The sequence below is a fragment of the Phyllopteryx taeniolatus genome, chromosome 12 (assembly GCF_024500385.1).
Source record: "Phyllopteryx taeniolatus isolate TA_2022b chromosome 12, UOR_Ptae_1.2, whole genome shotgun sequence".
NCBI classification, from domain to species: Eukaryota; Metazoa; Chordata; class Actinopteri; order Syngnathiformes; family Syngnathidae; genus Phyllopteryx; species Phyllopteryx taeniolatus.
The window spans coordinates 6,343,505-6,364,453 of NC_084513.1; the positions used below are offsets into that span (position 1 = coordinate 6,343,505).

Sequence of the window (20,949 nt, forward strand, 5' to 3'; positions counted from 1 at the left end):
TGATTAAAAAAAGATAGGACACGTAACCAGTAGTTGATGGGCCAAATGAAGGAAGGCTTCAGAGCGTGTCTCGAGGAAAAGTAGGTGTGCCAAATGAAGCCCGGATTCGAAACGTGTCGTTTCCAAGAAAACCACGTGACCGATTACAAACGACGCCTCAGTTTATGTGGATGACGTCATTGGTTCAATCAATGTATCATTTCCTCATAAAAACACTCGAGACCTCATGCCGCTTTGCGGGTGTTGTCAGCGTTTGTAGTGAGCTTCAAGTTAGTTGGCGAGTCAGTGAGTGCGAGGGAGAGAAGAATAGTTGGAGTGTAGAGGTAGCTGTGTAAGAGTAGCTGTGTAGTATTTTTTTCCATTACGTTGTTGCTGTGTGTGTAGGTACAGTATTGTATATGTTTGCCTATTGCAAGATGGTGTATGAGCAGCAGAGTTGTCAAAAGTCAAGCTCCGATATTGTAATGCTCAAAACCTCCTAGTTATTACAAGCAGCAGAAAAGAACTCAGGAAGAAAAAATATAAAACAAAAAAGTTAATGCAATATTCATCAAATACATTAACACTGCATAACAAAGGCATATAGTTCAAAGTGCCTTTCTGCTTATAAGTTTATAACCCTGTCCATCCATCCATCCAACCATCTATCTATCTATCTATCGATCTATCACAACATTACTAGCTATGTAAATATTGAATTATCTGAGTCTGATCACAAATTAGAGCAGCATGATGACCTAAGGTCTCGCAATCACCCTGCGACTGATTTGGGCTGGGATAGGCTCCAGTTCTATCACCCTTAACAGGATAAGCAGTATAGAAATGTAAGAGTGGATGGAGGTTATAAATTAGACAAATTTTTAAAATGTGCCTTCAAAATTCTGCGATGCCCAAAAGTTAGCAGTGCTAGGCTCCATCTCACCAACGATCCTAATGAGTTTAAGCAAAAATGGATGGCTGGACATTTAAAATGTGTCTCCTCTACCAGTGTCCTGATTGTGAGACATGTTGCCATTTGTTTACCCCAGACATGTGTCTAGTGGCCCGAGGGGGCTGCAGCCACATGTGCACCGTGGCACCGGGGAAAGGGGTTGTGTGTTCCTGTCCCCCTGGACTTCATCTGGACACCAGCAACAAAACATGCGAGGTAGTGGACTACTGCAACCGTCACCTGAAGTGCAGCCAAGTGTGTGAGCAGTACAAGACCACAGTGAAGTGCTCGTGTTATCCTGGATGGAGGCTTGACCCCGACGGAGACAGCTGCCACAGCACAGGTAACGCGTCACCCCAGGGATGCTGGGCCGTGCTGCGGTTGCATTTGATCCTTTGACTCACTAGCTTCTTTACAACTTGGAATCATTGCTGTTGTAATATAATGGTGCCTATTAATAAACATGAAGATATATTGTCAGACAAAAAAAAAAAAGACAACAGTAACTTTTGTTGAGTAGCATTAAGCCTTGGCTATGGAATATTTTTGATAGTTTTATGCAATGGCTCAACAAAAGTATTTAAAAGTGAACCCACATATATCGCAGGGGATATGTTCCAGATCTAGCTGGAATTGGTGAAAATCCACAATATAGAGAGAACATATGAAAACTTTTTTTTAAAAAGCATTTTACACCTACCACATGCTTTAAACAGATTTTAAGTTACTCAGAAACACTTTTTAAACACATTGTAAATGTGGCATGAACAACTGCACTTTCATTTTGACACTTCCAGATCTTTCACCAGGCCAGACCCCACCTTTGAAAGCCACACGTTCCAAGTCAGAGATATTATACTGTGGAACGTGAAGATAAAGATTAGGGGGTGAATCGCGGCTGGTCACGTCATTTATGAGAGAAAAATGCCAACACGTTGGAAGTTGGACAAGTTTACACACCTGACATAAACAGAGAATGAGGAACACCATGTAAAAAAAAAAAGAAAAAAAAAAGTCCTGCCATTGAACTCAAATCATGCGGTATGGCATGAGAAAGTTTCTCAACTTTTGAATGGCAGTGTAGCTCATGCTTTGTTTGTTTGTACTGTGATACATTTGCATATTTATTAAAACAAATGTATAAATAACTGGAAAGTTTTTTTTTCTTTTCTCAGTTTTTGAACTGTTAAGAGCAGTGCTACTCTGAAAAACAGGAAAAGGTGGTGGTTTGTGAGGTCTTATTCAATCTCATTCAATTATCCAAGACATGTGAGTGCTTACTGGTGTATGTCTATTTCTATCTGCATTGATGCTGAGTGATAGAGGTGGGCACCCACAAACCGCAGCTTTCATCACCTTTGCAGACATTCTCTTAAAACCTAATACAAACGCTGACACTTTGTCAATGTTCCTTCTGAGTACTTCCGATGTTGTTATTGAATAAGTTAGTTTTCACGAGACTGCTCTGTAACCACTTAAAATAAGACAGCTATTCACACATACACCATTGGCTTGTCATAGCCAGATTAATGGACCTTGTTTTGATTACTCACTTCTCTATTTTCATTTCAAGACTGATGGCATTTGCAACTCTAATCACACATTAACGCGAAAGAGAACACAACCATTTTCTCTTTGGAAGGTGATCAGGATTGTTGCGTTTCGTCATAAATCATACTTTGCATGCAAACAAAAACAATTTAATCTGGAGAGAGGTGTTATTGGATTCTTTGTGATGTCCCAAGTGCAGAGCCTCGCCTCATTTTTCTTTGCGCATTCCAGTAATAAAAGCCTTTCTTGGCAAAATCTGCATGTGCAGATGTTTTTTTGTGTGGTGGCATTGAAGCTTATTAGGACGACGTGTGTCATTGAAGCAAGGGCGCCATTTTAATTGCATTTTTGTGTCAGGATTTACTTGACAGTTTAGAGGACACCCACACACACCTAGACACACACAGAAGCATATATGTGTGTGTGTGTGTGTGTGTCCTGCGACTGACTGGCGACCAGTTCGGGGTGTAGTCCGCGGGCGTGCTGGAGCCTATCCCAGCTATCATCGGGCAGGGGGCAGGGTACACCCTGAACTGGTCGCCAGTCAATCGCAGGGCACATATAAACAAACAACCATTTGCACTCACATTCACACCTACAGCCAATTTAGAGTTGTCAGTTAACCTACCATGCATGTTTTTGGGATGTGGGAGGAAACCGGAGTGGCCGGAGAAAACCCACGCAGGCACGGGGAGAACATGCAAACGCCACACAGCCGGGGCCGGGGATTGATCCCCGGTCCTCAGAACTATGAGGCAGACGCTCTAACCACTAACTGGTCACCAGCCAATCGCAGGGCACGTATAAACAAACAAGCACTCAAATTCACACCTACAGACGAATTTAGAGACTTCAATTAACCTACCTAACCAGTCGGCCAGCGTGCCGGCTATATATATATATATATATATATATATATATATATATATATATACATAAAAAAAATATATATATATATATATATATATATATATATATATATATACATACACCGTGGGTACGGAAAGTATTCATTTTATATTGCAGCCATTTGCTAAAATCATTTAAATAAATGTTTCCACATTAATGTACACACAGCACCCCATATTGACAGAAAAAAACAGAATTGTTGATTTTTTTTGCAGATTAATAAAAAAGAAAAACTGAAATATAAATGTTATAAATAAGTACACTCTGCCACTTCCGATCGCAACCAATTAATGTGAAAGACACAGGGCAGGCATGTCAAGTATCTCTCTTGAGTATGTATGTCTCTTCAGTGTATGTCCGTTAATTTCTCAATGACGGTTTTCTGATCTGTAGCTGCATCTATTTCGTGTTCCTGAAAGTTACAACTGTGTAATAACAATAAAATATATACAAAGGTGGAAAAAGTACTAATACTATGTACTCAAGTAGAAAAACAGATAAAACTGAAGAAATATACCTTACCCGCATTTATTATTTTTTTTTTTTTTATTAAGCTTATAAAATTCCGAAACGCCTGAAGCTTGTGGTGTTTAGGCTGGCACAAGACACAACACATTCGGCACTAATCATTCTTGGAGCTGACAACATGAAACAATTCTCTTAAGTCCCTGTAAAGAGACAAATGTATGTCTCATAAATTTAGAGACCACAGAAAAGAGTGTTAACAACACTGCCAAATTTGAATGATATCTAGCTTGCTAGCAAACTGCAAGTCGCAATTGAACCGCATAACCGCTTATGCGAATTAATGTGCTCAAGTTCTCATCTAGTGAGAAAGGGGCAACTCATGCCGGGGCCCAAAAAAAATCTGGAAAATTGAAATGGTGAAAAACCGTGTACTGCTGTGCCACCGCATTCATATTCAGTACTACTGGTAGAGATTTGCTCATGCTTTCAGAAATTACCTTCAAACATTTACAGTATATGTATTTAACACATCTCTGAAAAATCTACTTTGGTACCATAATGTAGTATTTGTAATTTGTTATTTCCTACCAATGAATATATCTATCTATAAAAACTGTTTAAGTAGTGGAGCTGTGTGTTGTATATTAGTTACTATTTAAATGAGATCCGAGTTTGCCACTCAGAGTTGGTGTCACACCATCAATTAACTGAGCCCCTGGTGTCACAGTCTCTATATAAACAAGCTCCTTGTTTCCTGTCACTTTCCCTGTTCAGATCCCTTTGAGGCTTTCATCATTTTCTCAATTCGGCACGAGATAAGACGAATAGACCTTCACAAGAGAGACTACAGCCTACTTGTGCCGGGGCTAAGGAATACCATAGCGCTGGATTTCCACTTTAACCGCAGCCTCCTTTACTGGACCGATGTGGTGGAAGATAAGATCTACAGGGGAAGACTATCTGAGACTGGCGGTAGGCCAACATATGAGCACATCGCCTATGTACACAAATGACTCAAGTGATGTACCGACAAAAGGGACTCTTGTGGGTGATAACAGGCCATTTTATCCACTGGCTTCGACACATATGTAGCTCTTATACAGCTGATAGTGTTTCTTTGCAATAATAATAATAATAAAAAAAAAACACTTCAACAACAATATTCTTTAAATTAATAATTTTCCTTGCAATGTGAGGAGACTGTGTTGCAGCATTGCCTGCTTACAGAATTGGTTGCATGACTGTATTTTTGTTGTGTCAGGGGTGACTGGGATTGAGGTGATCATACAACATGGCCTGGCCACCCCTGAAGGTCTAGCCGTCGACTGGATTACAGGAAAACTCTACTGGATCGACAGTAATCTGGACCAGATAGAGGTTGCAAAACTTAACGGACATATGCGCACCACACTGATTGCAGGGGGTATGGAGCATCCACGGGCCATCGCTCTTGACCCAGGGCAAGGGTATGGACCACCTTCATTCACTTTTACTGTACTGCGAGCTGCGCTATCATCTGGCAATAGGAATATTAGAATAATAGCAATCTAGATTCCACAATTTGACGCCTTCTTTAATGCATGACAATAACATTTAATGACTAACAGGCTGCTATTTTAGAAAAACATACTTAAATGGCAGTTCCTATTGACTTGGGTCTACATGGAACAGTGAATCAGGTCAATAAACATGACTTTGTGTAAGCATACAGTTGTTATAAATAGTCTACTCACCCCTGTTGAAATGCCAGGTTTTTGTGAGATAGAAAAATGAGAACAAGAAAAATCATTTAAAAACCTTTTCATCATTAAAAAGATGATCCGTACAACTCAATTGATTTTTTACCCATGTTTTTAATAGGGGAAGTGAAGATAACGTAAAAAATATGGTTGCACAAGTGTGCACACCCTCATAACTGGGATGAGGCTGTGTTCAAAACTGACCAATCACATTCAAACTCATGTTAAAGCAAAGTCGGCAAACAAGTGAGGCGTTCCGGGCACGTCCCACCGGGAGGAGACCCGTGGGACGACCCAGGACACGCTGGAGAGACTATGTCCCTTGGCTTGCCTGGGAACGCATCGGGATCCCCTCGGAAGAGGAAGTGGCTGGAGAGAGGAAAGTCTGGGCTTCCCTGCTAAAGCTACTGCCCCCGTGACCCAACCTCGGATAAGCGGAAGAAAACGGATGGATGGATGGACATTTCAGCTTTCGAAGTTGGCTTTTGCTGGCATTTTTGTGCTTTCTAGCAGAAGCCTGAAGGTTTTTTGCTAACACTGAATGCTATTTGGAATTGTTTATAATTTCTTCCACCTTGACTTCTTCTTTTCCTTTCGGCTTGTCCCTTTAGGGGTCGCCACAGCGTGTCATCCTTTTCCATGTAAGCCTATCTCCTGCAACCTCCTCTCGAGCATCAACTCCCCTCATGTCTTCCTTCAGGACATCCATCAACCTTCTCTTTGGTCTTCCTCTAGGTCTCTTGCCTGGCAGCTCCATCCTCATCATCCTTCTACCAATATACTCACTGTTTCTCCTTTGGATGTGTCCCAACCATCGAAGTCTGCTCTCTCTAACTTTGTCTCCAAAACATTGAACCTTGGCTGTCCCTCTGATGAGCTCATTTCTAATTTTATCCAACCTGGTCACCCCGAGAGCGAACCTCAACATCTTCATTTCCGCCACCTCCAGCTCTGCTTCCTGTTGTCTCTTCAGTGCCACAGTCTCTAAACCGTACATTATGGCTGGCCTCACCACTGTTTTATAAACTTTGCGCTTCATCCTCCCAGAGACTCTTCTGTCACATAACACACCTGACACCTTCTTCCATCCGTTCCAACCTGCTTGGACCCGTTTCTTCAGTTCCTGAACACACTCACCATTGCTCTGGACGGTTGACCGCAAGTATTTAAAATCATCCACCCTTGCTATCTCTTCTCCCTGTAGCCTCATTCTTCCCCCACCACCCCTCTCATTCATGCACATATATTCTGTCTTACTTCGGCTAATCTTCATTCCTCTGCTTTCCAGTGCATGCCTCCATCTTTCTAACTGTTCCTCCACCTGCTCCCTGCTTTCACTGCAGATCACAATGGTAGCTGCGAACATCATGGTCCACGGGGATTCCAGTCTAACCTCATCTGTCAGCCTATCCATCACCACTGCAAACAGGAAGGGGCTCAGGGCTGATCCCTGATGCAGTCCCACCTCCACCTTAAATTCGTCTGTCACACCTACAGCACACCTCAGCGCTGTTCTGCTGCCCTCGTACATGTCCTGTATTATTCTAACATACTTCTCTGCCACTCCAGACTTCCGCATGCAGTACCACAGTTCCACTCTGGGTACTCTGTCATCCGCTTTCTCTAGATCTACAAAGACACAATGTAGCTCCTTTTGACCTTCTCTATACTTTTCCATCAACATCCTCAAGGCAAATAATGCATCTGTGGTACTCTTTCTAGGCATGAAACCATACCGTTGCTCGCAAATACTCACTTCTGTCCTGAGTCTAGCCTCCACTACTCTTTCCCATAACTTCATTGTGTGGCCCTTCAACTTTATTCCTCTATAGTTGTCACAGCTCTGCACATCACCGTTGTTCTTAAAATGGGCACCAGCACACTTTTCCTCCATTCCTCAGGCATCTTCTCACGTGCTAGAATTCTATTGAACAAGCTGGTCAAAAACTCCACAGCCACCTCTCCGAGATGGTTCCATAGCTTCACAGGAATGTCATCAGGACCAACTGCCTTTCCATTTTTCATCCTCTTTAATGTCTTTCTAACTTCCCCCTTACTAATCATTGCCACATCCTGGTCCACCACACTTGCCTCTTCTACTCTCCCTTCTCTCTCATTTTCTCATTCATCAACTCCTCGAAGTATGCTTTCCTTCTATCTAGCACACTACTTGCACCAGTCAACATATTTCCATCTCTATCCTTAATCACCCTAACCTGCTGCACATCCTTCCCATCTCTATCCCTCTGTCTGGCCAACCTGTATAGATCCTTTTCTCCTTCTTTAGTGTCCAACCTGGCATACATGTCATCATATGCCTCTTGTTTGGCCTTTGCCACCTCTGCCTTTGCCCTATGTCACGTCAATGTATTCCTTTCGCCTCTCCTCGGTCCTCTCAGTGTCCCACTTCTTCTTAGCTAACCTTTTTCCCTGCATGATTTCCTGTACTGTGAGGTTCCACCACAAAGTCTCCTTCTCTCCTTTCCTGCCAGAAGATACACCAAGTACTCTCCTGCCTGCCTCACCTTGGCTGCAGTGGTCCAGTCTTCTGGAAGCTCCTCCTATCCACCGAGAGCCTGTCTCAACTCTTCCCGAAAAGCTGCCCATCACTCGTCCTGTATCAGCTTCCACCACATGGTTCTCTTCTCTTCCTTTGTCTTCCTAATCTTCCTCCCGACCACCAGAGTCATCTTAAACACCACCATCCTATGCTGTCTTGCCACACTCTACCCCTTCCACTACCTTACAGTCGGTAACCTCCTTCCCCTGCACAAGATGTAATCCACCTGCGTGCTTCTACCTCTGCTCTTGTAGGTCACCCTATGTTTCTCCCTCTTCTGGAAAAAAGTGTTCACTACAGCCATTTGCATCCTTTTTGCAAAGTCTACCACCATCTGTCCCTCCAAGTTCCTTTGCTGGATGCCGTACTTACCCATCACTTCTTCGTGACCCCTATTTCCTTCACCAACATGTCCATCTGCACTCTCTCTCTGTCTGCGATGCTCAGAACTACTTTGTCTAGGTCCTTCCAGAATTTCTCTTTCACCTCGAGGTCACATCCTACCTGTGGGGCATAGCCACTAATCACATTATACATAACACCCTCAATTTCAAGTTTCAGCCTCATCACTCGATCTGATACTGTTTTCACCTCCAAGACATTCTTAGCCAACTCTTCTTTTAAAATAACCCCAACTCCATTTCTCTTCCTATCTACACCATGGTCAAATAATTTAAACCCTGCCCTTAAACTTCTAGCCTTACTGCCTTTCCACCTGGTCTCCAGGACACACAATATATCAACCTTTCTCCTAATCATCATGTCAACCAACTCCCGAGATTTTCCTGTCATTGTCCCTACATTCAAAGTCCCCACATTTATTTCTAGGCTCTGTGCTTTCCTCTTCTCTTTCTGCCAAAGAACCCGCTTTCCACCTCTTCTTCTTCTTCGACTTCGACCCACAGTAGCTGAATTTCCACCGGCGCCCTGCAGGTTGACGGCACCAGTGGCGGACATTGTTAACCCGGGCCACGACCGATCCGGTATGGAATTCTTTGGATAAACGCTCATATTTGTTTGGCAAAGTTTTAAGCCGGATGGCCTTCCTGACGCAACCCTCTGCATTTATCCGGGCTTGGGACCGGCCTACAGTTTGCACTGGCTTGTACCCCCCATAGGGCTGCATTCTTCTTCCACCTTGACTAAGGCCCCAATTCCATCTGAGGGAAAACAGCCTCAAAGCATGATGCTGCTTCCACCATGCTTACTGTAGGTATGCTGTTCAATAAAAGCAAAACATAAAAAAATGAGGAAAATCCTTCTTGAACATTTGAAATTTATTCTGGGTAAACCTGAGCCACTTTAATGGTGGCAGGTGTGTGCTGACTGCGATTTCACATGAGTTTCAGTGTGATTGGTTAATTCTGAAGACAGCCACTTGTACACGTGCAATACATTATTTTATGTTTATTTGTACTTTCCCTCTTGACAGCAAATACCCCCCCCCCCCTCCCCCAATTGTATTTTTATGTCCGGTCTGTGTTGTTTGAATGCCCTTTCCAAGCAACCTTCACCTGAATCATCTAACAAAGAGTGTTGAGTTAAAAGAGGACTGTGTCTCTGCATACAGATGTTTAATATTGATATGTTGCAGTAACGATGGTGCCCTCAAATTGGGAGCTTATCCCTGATTAATGCACCACAGTGCTTGAACCCTGACTCTATACTCAGGCAAGAATATTTCAGATTAAAGCCAAACCCAGACATTCCTAAAATCAATTTAACACTCTTAAGACTTGAGTAATCTGCTCATGCTCTCTCCCCTATGGTACTCTTAACATATTTGGGAGGATGGCTAAATGTTATGGCCATCCAGAGAAGGATTAATGGATGCTCTCTGTGCTATTCCATTCACAAGTCATAATTCTAATTTAATTGCTTGAATCCACTCAAAGTAGAGGTTCATTGATCAGAGAGACCTTATCAAGTGAATAACGCTATTGAGCTGGACATGGCTATTTCGTCTTGACACAGTTTTGTTGATGTCACATTTTGTCTTTTGTTCAAGTTGACTTTGTGAACCAAAGTAAAATCTGTGTTGGCTTGGTTGCAGTACGGACTCTGGATATTGTTAATGGTCGCATCGATGGTGTTCATTTTCAGGCCTCACTGAGCTGTGAAAAGTCATAATAAAACAGATGGTCTCCGGTTTCAAGGTCTGCCGCAGGTTGTACTGAGGTCATGGCTGTTGTTCTGGGACAGTGACTGCATCTGTTATTAAGGGCAGTCAGTGGCAACTGGATTTTTGTTTGTTTTCCAGTACAATAAAATTAGCAACTCTAACAAAGTCTAAATATTTGAGTTAGGGTAGCATACCTTTATAGCTTTGCTTGCTTGTGGATGCCTCAAAACTACTTGACTGTTGATTTGTGTTTTGTAATCGTAGCATTCTCTTCTGGACTGACTGGGATGCTACGTTCCCCCGAATTGAGGCTGCATCAATGAGTGGACATGGTCGCCACATTGTGTTTAAAGATATGGAAATTGGAGCCTGGCCCAATGGACTGACACTGGATCACCTGGAAAAGAGGATTATTTGGACCGATGCACGGTACTAAAGCATATGTGTCTTGTTTTCCAGTATAAGAAAAGTGCTAGTCCCTTAGCAAATGTTGTATTACACTCAGAATTCATGGTGCGAGCACTGTATAAAGAAGGATGTATACTATTTATTGATTTTAACTTGACAGCTCAGACTTGGAAATGCCTGTATCAACCCCCTTCCGCACATTTGGAGAGTAGTTTCAACTTTGACATGGAGCTTTGGCGCACTCTCTTTAACAGCTCAGACGCCATTTTCTCAGCACTCTACGATGGTAGCGGCGTCATCGAGATCCTCAAGGGCCACGAATACCTGTCCCATCCTTTCGCTGTGTCTCTCTTCGGAGGAAATGTCTACTGGACAGACTGGAGGACTAACACTTTGACAAGAGCCAATAAGTGGACAGGACAAAATGTCACCGTCATCCAGAAGACAAGTGCTCAGCCTTTTGACCTGCAGATCTTCCATTCCAGTAGGCAACCACAAGGTGAGGAGTTCTGCTTTATTGGTAGAGCTAAGTGATGAATGATTCCCAGTACATGTTGTTATAATCTGATTTAGCCTAGCGTCAGTGTCTGATGAAAATGTGTCATTTTAAATGATTTAGCAGATCTATGTGATGAAATTCATCGCAGTACCATACACAGTGGAACCTCTGTTTCCGTATGCCAATGCTTTCGTATGCCTTAGTTTTAGTACAATTCATTTATTCATCGAAATTTTATCCCAATTTTCGTACACACAAAAATGCATGACTGGTCATTCATTTTCTGGAATTGATGCACCATGCCATGTGAAAGTTGTGTGAAAAATGGTTCAACCAATGGCAAGGCGGATTTCACAATGCAAATGTTTACATTCCCAACTAAAGGCAATAGCAAGCCTCCCAGTGTTCTTGGAAACTTTCGGTCAATTTTGGTATAGCACATCCCGTCAAACGTCAGGCCTTCAAAATAAAAGCACACCTGTTAAATAACACATTTTCAACCCACTTTCTTTTCCCCCTATGGTAACATATTTAGCAGTGGCACTTGTTTTGCTTGTTTATTCAGTGCGACTGGTAGTTAGATTCACAGATATTGCCCAACTTGCCTGAGGTCTGCCGTCTGTTGTTTGTGCCTCAAAAGCTCACATTGTGCCGTACTCCCTGCTTTGTTGAACCCTTTTTGCATAATATGTTAGAAAGTTCTAAGTGCCAGCCATTTTATAAGGAATTTGAGAAATGCGCGAAATTCAATAAATAACCCGTAGCAAAAACTGGTTATCCCTCTCCCCTCCTCACCATTTTCCATATGCCATCAAGAGTATTTAATGAAGGTAAAAGTTATGTTACATGTTGATTTATCCACTTCATTAGTCATTTATATTTTACACTCTTTACTGTATGTAAAACTATAGTTATTCTCGATAAAATTTATTTTTTGTCCATATTTGTGGGTGTCTGTAATGGATTAATTGGATTGACATGAATTGCTATGGGAAATATTGCATTGGTTTTCGTCCAATTCGGTTTTAGTGAGATTTTCTGGAACGGATTAACTACAAAAACTGAGGTTCTACTGTACTCATAATTTCTGCATCAGTGCGATAAATGGCTCAAGAGTGTTTTTTGTTCATCTTAGTTTATAACATTGTACACCAAGGTACAAGGCCGTTCTTAAAAAGGGGGACCACCACCCCAGTCCGCTAATCCAGAGGCACTATCCCTGAGACCTGTCAACCAAGACAGCCCCACAACTTCCATAGCCTTCAGTTTTTTTGCCCTAAAATACTGTACATAAAATACCCTATATTATACCCATAAATTCAATAGCATCCCAAATATTAGCCAAATATTTTGGATACACATCAAAACCTTCAAAAACCTTAAAATTGATTCACTTTATGTTTCTTTAAATACGTCCTAATGAGTTTTCATTTTTAAGATGACATATAAATCTAATCTAATCTAAATAACCTTCTGATTAATTTGGACTATTGGCAAGTTTCCAAATGCAATACACCCAGCACCATTTGAGTGCAAAGCGTGCGCCATGCATAAATGAGTATTATCATAATGGTAATCGGGTTTACGTCTATTTAATGCTTCCTCTGCTTTCCCCAATGTGTCACCAATTAATTATCCTTCCCTTCCTGTAGCGCCATTAGCATTATTGTTCACCATAGATAAATGTCATCAAATGGGAACTATGTTTCTCAAGAAGAGCATGCCTAATCCTTTCTTCTATAAATCTTTTTTTTTTTAATGCAGCATATGTGTGTGCGTGTGTGCGTGCATGCTGCACCCTTAACGTTTGGTTGAGAGGAAGGAGAGGAATGGCTGTGATGTGATATGACGAAGTATGAAAATTCAATATGCAGCTGCTCTCAGATGACATCGAATGGTATTTTCACTGGAGGCTTTTGAAACACAAAGCCATAGGTGCTTCACCACAAGTGTAGGCGAACAATATTTTGAACATTAGAAAGCACACAACAGTCCTATTACTGTAATTTGCATAAATCATAAATGGTAGATTTTTGCCACCATCAACAACCACAAAGAAACCTGCTTGTATAGCCTAATGAGAAAGTAACGTAAAACACGGTCTATATGTACCTCAAGGTCATTAATAGTACTACATGCTACAGCATACACATTGACGTCTGCCTGCCTGACAGTCAGAGGTTTCATGTTTGGATTTCCTTCCTTCCCTCCCACATTCCAAAACATGTTTCTTTAGGGTCATTGGAGACTCTAAATTGCTCGTAGGTATGAATGTGAGTACGAATGTTTCTTTTTGTGTGTCTAAAAGTGTCCTGTGATTGACTGGCAACCAGTCCAGGCTGTTCCCGGCTCTTGACCAGCGTCACCTGGGATAGGCTCCAGCTCTCTAGTGACTTGAAAGGGAAACTGAAACCCATTTCTTTTTTTTTTTCTTTTTTTTTTTTGCTAGAATACATTGTATGTGCCAGCACTAGTTAAAAACACGGTATTCTGATTAATATTGAATTTGTGAAATAAAACCTAAACAAAATAATGAATTAATCTTCATCTAACTCAGGGGACTGCCATGTTGGGCAAAATCACACTCTGCTGTCGACCAACATTGTCACAACTACTCTCGCTTATTGGTTCCGCTATATGCGGAACATCACGTAAAACAGGTTAGCGAACTCCCTGTCTATACTGCAATAACTAGCATAACTACGGGTTGATGACATGATGGTTTGAACTCGAAATTACTAACATTTTGTTCATCAGTCTGTAGTTAGGGGTTTAGTTCCCCTTTAACAGAATATTCGCTATAGAAAATGGATGCATGGATATGTTTTTTTATTCAAAGAGGGTACGATGTTATTGTGTGAATTAGGATATCGTCACATAATTTTAATTGCAAAATATATTCATGGATTCAGGTGGAGCTTGTTGTTCATGATTTTCACTGTGTGTTTTTCTAATTACAAAAATATTCAGAGAGAGAATTACAGTATAATTATGACTCGGATGTCTTTTTTTGTCATTAAGATCACTTTCAGCTAAATGTCTAGTATATTAATGTAATTGAACAGTTATTTATAGGCAGGCAAGCAACATGAAGTTACAACAATAATATAATGATGTGTTTTGATGAAGCAGATTTTTGTAGAAGGAAGCATTTGTTACAACAAACCAGAGCAACAGTAGCAACTTGTTTTCTGATATTGAAATTAATGGCAGTGCATGTATGTATTCTCAAGATTATTTTGAAAGGTCACACCATTTTTTTGAAAGGTCACATGCTTCTTACGAGTGGAGTGGCTCAACTATGTAGTGCGTGTGACAAGGTTGCACTTTGTACTTTGAAACTTTGAGGGATATGAAGAATATGCTCAAGATATATGGGTCAATATCACTATAAAGTCCCTTTGGTGTCCTCATCAGAATCAGTCGGTCATTATAAAAATGTAGCAGATTAATGAAACTCTGAGGTCTTATTTTCAGTGGCCAAAAATTTGCACACATACCAGTACAGTGACAAGTCTCTTAAAGTGTCCTTCCTTCATTTTATACCTTTTTTTCCCCTTTGGATGTTTATGAGTTTGGCATGCCCAAGTTTTTAATAAAATGATATCATGTTATGTTTCGTAATTTCAGTCATATAATGTGTAGAGTACACACTCAGCTAAGTTGCTAAGTGAAGGTCCACCATGCGCTCATTAATGCTAACATTAGCCAAAAATGTCCAAAATGTCATCGTCCACCCTGCAAGCTCACGTATATTGATATTTGCATGTAAGCATTATCCTCTTGCAGTTAGTTTATTTTTTAATGTGTGTGGGCTTGACCAATATGCATTTCTGACAGCATAATATCTACTTAATACAATGAATATGGACTTCAATGGAACAGCTAAAAAGGGAGGTCTCAAAGGCACCTTATGATGATTTTGACTCATACAGTAGTTGGGTTTGCTTGCTTGAATGATTCAGGGTAGAGATTCTTCAGCATTATGGTCAATTTCTGATTAGTGGCTGGATTCAATCAGAGCTGAAGTTACAGTACACCTCTCTACCATTTTGTGATGGTGGTCGTGGGACTGATGGTTGTGAGTTCTTTGGAAGCATGCCATTTTTTTTTTGGTGTCTTGTTCGGCTGTTAGGTCAAGCAGAATGGAGGCTCTGTATCGTTTTTATGTCAGAACAGTTTTACCGGGTTACAGTGGAGTTTTTAAGCTGCCACTGTGGTTTCTTAGTATTATAATAGATATTTATTGAGAATCAAAGTTGATCAGTCGAACAGAAAAGGGTTTCTCGAGTGGAGTGAGAAAAGAAGACAACAAAAGACAAAGCACTAACTATAAACAAGATGGGGCGGGGGGGGGGGGGGGGGTCAAGGCTCCCAGGCACTGCCTAACAGCCAACCGCAGGCGGGACGCAAGGAACTGAGAGAAGAGGAGGAAGCAGGCCCGAGGAGTGACAGGGGGGTCGCACTGCCCCCCACCAGTAGCGAGAGTGGGGGACCAAGGCGGGCGTCAGCTGGCACCGCCCCAGCACTCGCGGAACATGGGTGAGTCCATCATCAACGCTTCCCGCGAGGCCAATACAGTGGTCCGCACCTAGCCCCCCCCGACATCGGGAAGGAGTAAAGAAAGCCCCTCCCCCACAAATGCCGGAACCGCAAACACAGGGTCAAGAAAAGAAGATCCCCAGTCCATGCATTTGGACAAAATATACGAGAGTTTCTGCGTAACCTTTGGAAGCATGCCCATTTGGAAGGGCCCTTGGTATGTGTGACTCCTACAGTATGTAAGATGATTGGAGTACAGACTTTAAGAGAAGAGGGCACCTTGTACCATAAGAGGACGTGTATGTTTCTGAGTTTGGATGGAGAGCGACGAGTTGCCATCACGATGATTGCATGTACAATACAGTGCTAATTGTGATTTAGTGTCCAGGGTTCAATCTTCAGTATTGCACCCCATATGGCTGAACTCTTTGTGCCAGAAATGTGCAGGCATCTTTGCAAACTTTAAGTCATTTGTCAAGGGTATAAAAAGCAGTACCATGCCAATTCCTCTGTCACACATCCATTGCTTAATTTTAAACACTGCTTACTATTTCAGCTGAAAATGTCAGTGAGTTGACTTGACTGATAATTAAACTGTCACTGTATTATCTGAACTAATATGATCTTTCACATGAATGTGCCCTGTCTTTGTACGCACTATCCATCTATAAGTAGAAGTTCTGTGAACATTCACGAGTGAAAAGGCAAATAACGTTTGACTGTAAGGACAGAGTGTGTTTCATTGACCGTGTCGACATTGTGAGTTGAAGGCTCACCTGAAACACATATACACCATATTGCCAAAAGTATTCGCTCACCTTTCTTGACTCAGATATAAATTTAAGTGACATCCCATTCTTAATCCATAGGGTCTAATATGACATTGGTCGACCTTCTGCATTTATAACTGCATAATTAAACTCTTCTGGGAAGGTTTCCCACAAGGCTTAGGAGTCTGTTTATGGGAATTTATGACCATTTTTCCAGAACCACATTTGTGAGGTTACACATTGATGCTGGAGTTGAAGGACTGGCTCTCAGCCTCTTCTCTAATTCATCCAAAAGTGTTCGATAGGGTTGAGGTCGGAATTGTGCAGGCCAGTCAAGTTGATCCACATCAAACTCTTTCAGCCATGTCTTTATGATCCTTGATTTGTGTTGATCCTTGATGACTGATGCACAGTCATGTTAAAGCAGGAAGGGGCCATCTCCAAAATGTTAACACAAAGTTGCAAATGTCCTAAATATTAGCCCTGAGAGATTTTGGACAGTCAAATAGTTTGGGGATTACCCCTTCCTGTTCTGTGGACTGGCGCACAAAGCAAGGTCCATAAAGACATGGATCAACTTGACTGGCCTGCACGATTCCGACCTCAACCCTATCGAACACTTTTGGATGAATTAGAGAAGAATGGGCAAAAATTCCCATCAACTACCTTGTTGAAAGCCTTCCCACAACAGTTGAAGATGTGACAGCTGCAAAGGATAGACCACCATCATATTAAATCATATGGATATATGGTGGGATATCACTTAAAATCATGTGAGTCAAGGCAGGTGAGCGAATACTTTTGAAAATATAGTCTATTTCTGGTGAATTTCCCTTTAGACGGACTGTTTTTTTTTAAACCATTTACTTTATTAGCATTTTGTTTTCTTTTGTTTAAACAAAATGTTCTGTATAGTAAATAGGTCACAGTAAATAGGTTTTCTTGAACACTTTCTGAACATTTACAATTTAGATGCTTTATCTCCCTTTTTCACTTAACAGCAGAAACTGTTCTCTCTTGTCCTTTTTTGACATTGAAGTCAGCATTTTCATTGGAGTCGCGTGAAACCAGGCATATCTGTTTTCTTGCCATTTCAACATTTGAGGTCTCAAAGATCCTCTCTGTATTTGTTTTCTTTTCTCTTTTTGCGCATCTCCTTCCTATCAGCCTCCAATCCTTGTGACGAGAATGATGGGCGCGGTCCCTGCTCACATCTGTGTCTCATCAATTACAACTCCACTGCGTCCTGTACCTGTCCACACCTTATGAAGCTCTCGCCCGACAAACAATCCTGCTTTGGTGAGCATAAAGATTCGTCATTTTTCATACTTTCTTTTCATGACAGTGGAGATGTAGAGGAGGATATCTGCAATTACGGGAGCGCTGTTTCATTGACATCAACAATACTGGCTTTGTTTAAATGGACAAAAAAAGTCGTTGTGTCCAATTTTAAACAAGACAATTTTCAGCCCTTGTGTGGTTTCATGATTTGTTCATCGAATTTTCATTCCTAATCTTATGATGTTTCGCACAGTATGTATGTTTGTTCCAAAACTGTAACATGTCCATTATGCTGAAAACGTGGAGCCTAAAGTTTGTGTTAGGTGAAAATAAATGTATTTGAAATTTTGACAGACCTCAGAGAGTTTTGTTAACAAATTTGAATGATTTAAAAAATCACCAAATATGTTAAGTGAGGCTTCAAAATGGTGAAAAATTAAGCCATGCACGCCACTCTTGAACGCTCTGGGAATGTCTTCTGAATGTGCTGAAACCATGCACCACTGAACTGTCAACTGTCAATCAGATAGCACTTCTATGACCTGGAAAAATGGATGCCGGGTCATCGCGGGGCGTTCCCACGGCGTAACAACGAGGCGCTCTAAAGCTACCACACTAGCGCGAAGGCCCTTCCACACACTGGCTGTCACGTCTGACTTTTTTCCCCTCCTACTCTTCCGCCTTCTCTCTGTGATGTGTGCGTATTCACTCCCTACAACGAGGCGCTCTAAAGCGCCCAAGCCAGCCCAAAGTTCCGGTCCACATACTGACTGTCAAGTTGCTCTTCCGTCTTTCTTTCTCTGCGTGACGTGCTCACACTCACGGCAGACAAAGAGGCACCCAAAGCTGGCAACGCCTGGGGACTTTCCGAAGGGAAGACGCATTTTTGAGGTGTAGGCGTAGCTAGCTAGCCAATTGCATGTCGCTATTGCACCAGATAACTGCTTAAGAAGCCGCTCAAGTTCTTATATAGCGGGGACAGGCGACTCATGGTGGACTCCAAAGTGTTCATGCCGCGCCATTTTGGTCATGCCCAAAAAATTGTGAAAACTGACATTGTTAAAAACATTTGAACGCTGTATCTCCACAATTGAGTGCTACATAAAACAGGACTATTGTCGCCTGTGCTGGTCTACAAAAGTACAAACACCCGCCGTATAACAAACAGCAAGCACAGCACTGGACTTGCACTAGTCCTGAGAATAGAGCCCTAGGGCTTTTAATTTGAAGGCCAATAATTTAAAAAAAAAAATCATGATACAAATTTTACGCAAGCTATTCAAACTAAAATAAGGGATGTCACTTAACCCTTCTGTACTGGTGAAAGTTACCCTACAGAAAAGTGCCAATTGACAACATAGCTTTGTCAGCTCTACCTTTCACCATTATATGACAAATAACCTTGAGCAAGGCTTAAGAACCAAAAACTATCCTTGGTCACACTCTACTCAAAATAGTGGTAGTGTTGTCAAAAAGATTTATTGCAGGGCATGGTTACATCATTGATGATGATGAGCAAGAAAATGTTTCCTGTCTCTTCTATGAACTGAACTTCATATGAGTAGACAAAATTACAACACACACAATAAAAGTAACTCACTTGGCTTTAATATAGTTACTGTGCATATCATCTGACCTGCACCCGACCATACATCAATAACATGGTCTTTCTTGAATTTTTTTATTTCTTAATCATATCAACAGCTTTGACAAGGTACCTCCTGTACGTACGTCGGTCGGAAATCCGAGGTGTGGATGTTGACAACCCGTACATGAACGTCATGACAGCACTAACGGTGCCAGACATTGACGATGTCACCGTAGTGGACTATGATGCAGAGGAGGAAAGGATCTATTGGGCTGATATTAAAACCCAAACTATCAAACGGGCTTTCATCAATGGCACCCAGCTTGAGACCATAATTTCTTCAGGTGGGAGGATTTCTCATGGTTTGTAAAAAATCAATAAAACACTGCTTAAAAGAGTTTTGTCTCATTATGCATTGTTTGTAAATTTGTAAATGCTTGCATGATAAGTTGTGTTGTGTGCTCGCTGACAGATATCGTGAACTGCCGTGGCCTGGCTTTGGACTGGCTTTCCAGGAACTTATATTGGCTTAGCTCCGAGAACGACGAGTCACAAATCAATGTTGCTCGGTTTGATGGGTCCCTGAAGACTTCCGTCATCCACGGCATTGATAAACCAAGATGCCTTGTAGTGCACCCTGTCAAGGGGTAAGTAGATTATAGAAGTTGGTATCCTTCATCACTGTCGCCATCAATGCTCAGAATTGACAACTGACTACCAACCAAGACGTAAGAGGTCACTCGGATCAATTGTAATCCGGATAAACTTAATCTATTAGTTCATATTCGCATTTCAGTTGCAATTAATAACTTGGATTGAACAATAAAAGGGGTATATTTTAGTCAAAGTGGAGGTATAACTGTTTGCCTGTCCCTCAGGAAAATCTATTGGACAGATGGCAACACCATTAACATGGCCAACATGGACGGAAGTAACAGCAAGGTCCTCCACCAGAACCAGAGGGAACCTGTCGGTCAGTAACACAGCATTTGCAGTAATCTCAATTATGTTGCCCACCATATGACCGAAAAGGGAAACGGATCTGGCTTTTATCACTCTTCATGTCAATCTATCGCTCTCACACATACACTTACACACATAAACAAAGCATCCTTACCATATGAATGAACAGTGAACAAAACAACAGCCTTCCTGTGGAGGTTTACGGTGTTTTTTTGTTGTCATGCTGTATAATGACAACAAAGAATGTGTCTGAAATTGTTGAGAATTTATTGTGAAGTGCTTAAAGCCGAACACACATTCAACCCTGCCAGCTGGCGTGCACGTTTCTGAGATGAGTGTCATTGTGAAAATTTCATGAGATTAAGGCCATTCGGCAGATTCCCATCACGGGAACGTATGTGTTGTGGTTGCCTACATGTCGTTATAGACTGCATCACTCTCGTATAAACCTAACATAAAAAAAGATGAAGATGATCAAAAAGACCATTTCTATGAATACATTTTTAGAAGATGTAATGCTAAAAGAAGTAATGCTAAAAGAAGTAATGCTAAAAGCTGAAAAATGTAAGGAAATGAAGGAAAAATGTGGGTTCTAATATAATATTAATCGATTCTCAA

The 20,949-nt window shown here is 41.5% G+C and overlaps 1 protein-coding gene and 1 long non-coding RNA gene across 12 annotated transcripts in view; one reads left to right on the top strand and one right to left on the bottom strand.

The window, feature by feature from the left end:
* Positions 1-20,949, top strand: part of lrp1bb (low density lipoprotein receptor-related protein 1Bb) — a 351,513-nt gene that overhangs the window by 207,001 nt on the left and 123,563 nt on the right. For all 10 annotated transcript variants that reach the window (XM_061792342.1, XM_061792345.1, XM_061792351.1 and 7 more), the window contains 9 exons: positions 1,029-1,274; positions 4,634-4,831; positions 5,121-5,325; positions 10,545-10,709; positions 10,943-11,187; positions 17,667-17,798; positions 19,485-19,712; positions 19,841-20,015; positions 20,247-20,341. In XM_061792342.1, coding sequence (XP_061648326.1) covers positions 1,029-1,274; positions 4,634-4,831; positions 5,121-5,325; positions 10,545-10,709; positions 10,943-11,187; positions 17,667-17,798; positions 19,485-19,712; positions 19,841-20,015; positions 20,247-20,341 — 1,689 coding nt within the window. The remainder of the gene's footprint in view (positions 1-1,028; positions 1,275-4,633; positions 4,832-5,120; positions 5,326-10,544; positions 10,710-10,942; positions 11,188-17,666; positions 17,799-19,484; positions 19,713-19,840; positions 20,016-20,246; positions 20,342-20,949) is intronic.
* LOC133486744 (uncharacterized) overlaps positions 1-20,949 on the bottom strand; it is a 49,727-nt gene that overhangs the window by 16,080 nt on the left and 12,698 nt on the right. The gene's annotated exons all lie outside the window — the stretch shown is intronic.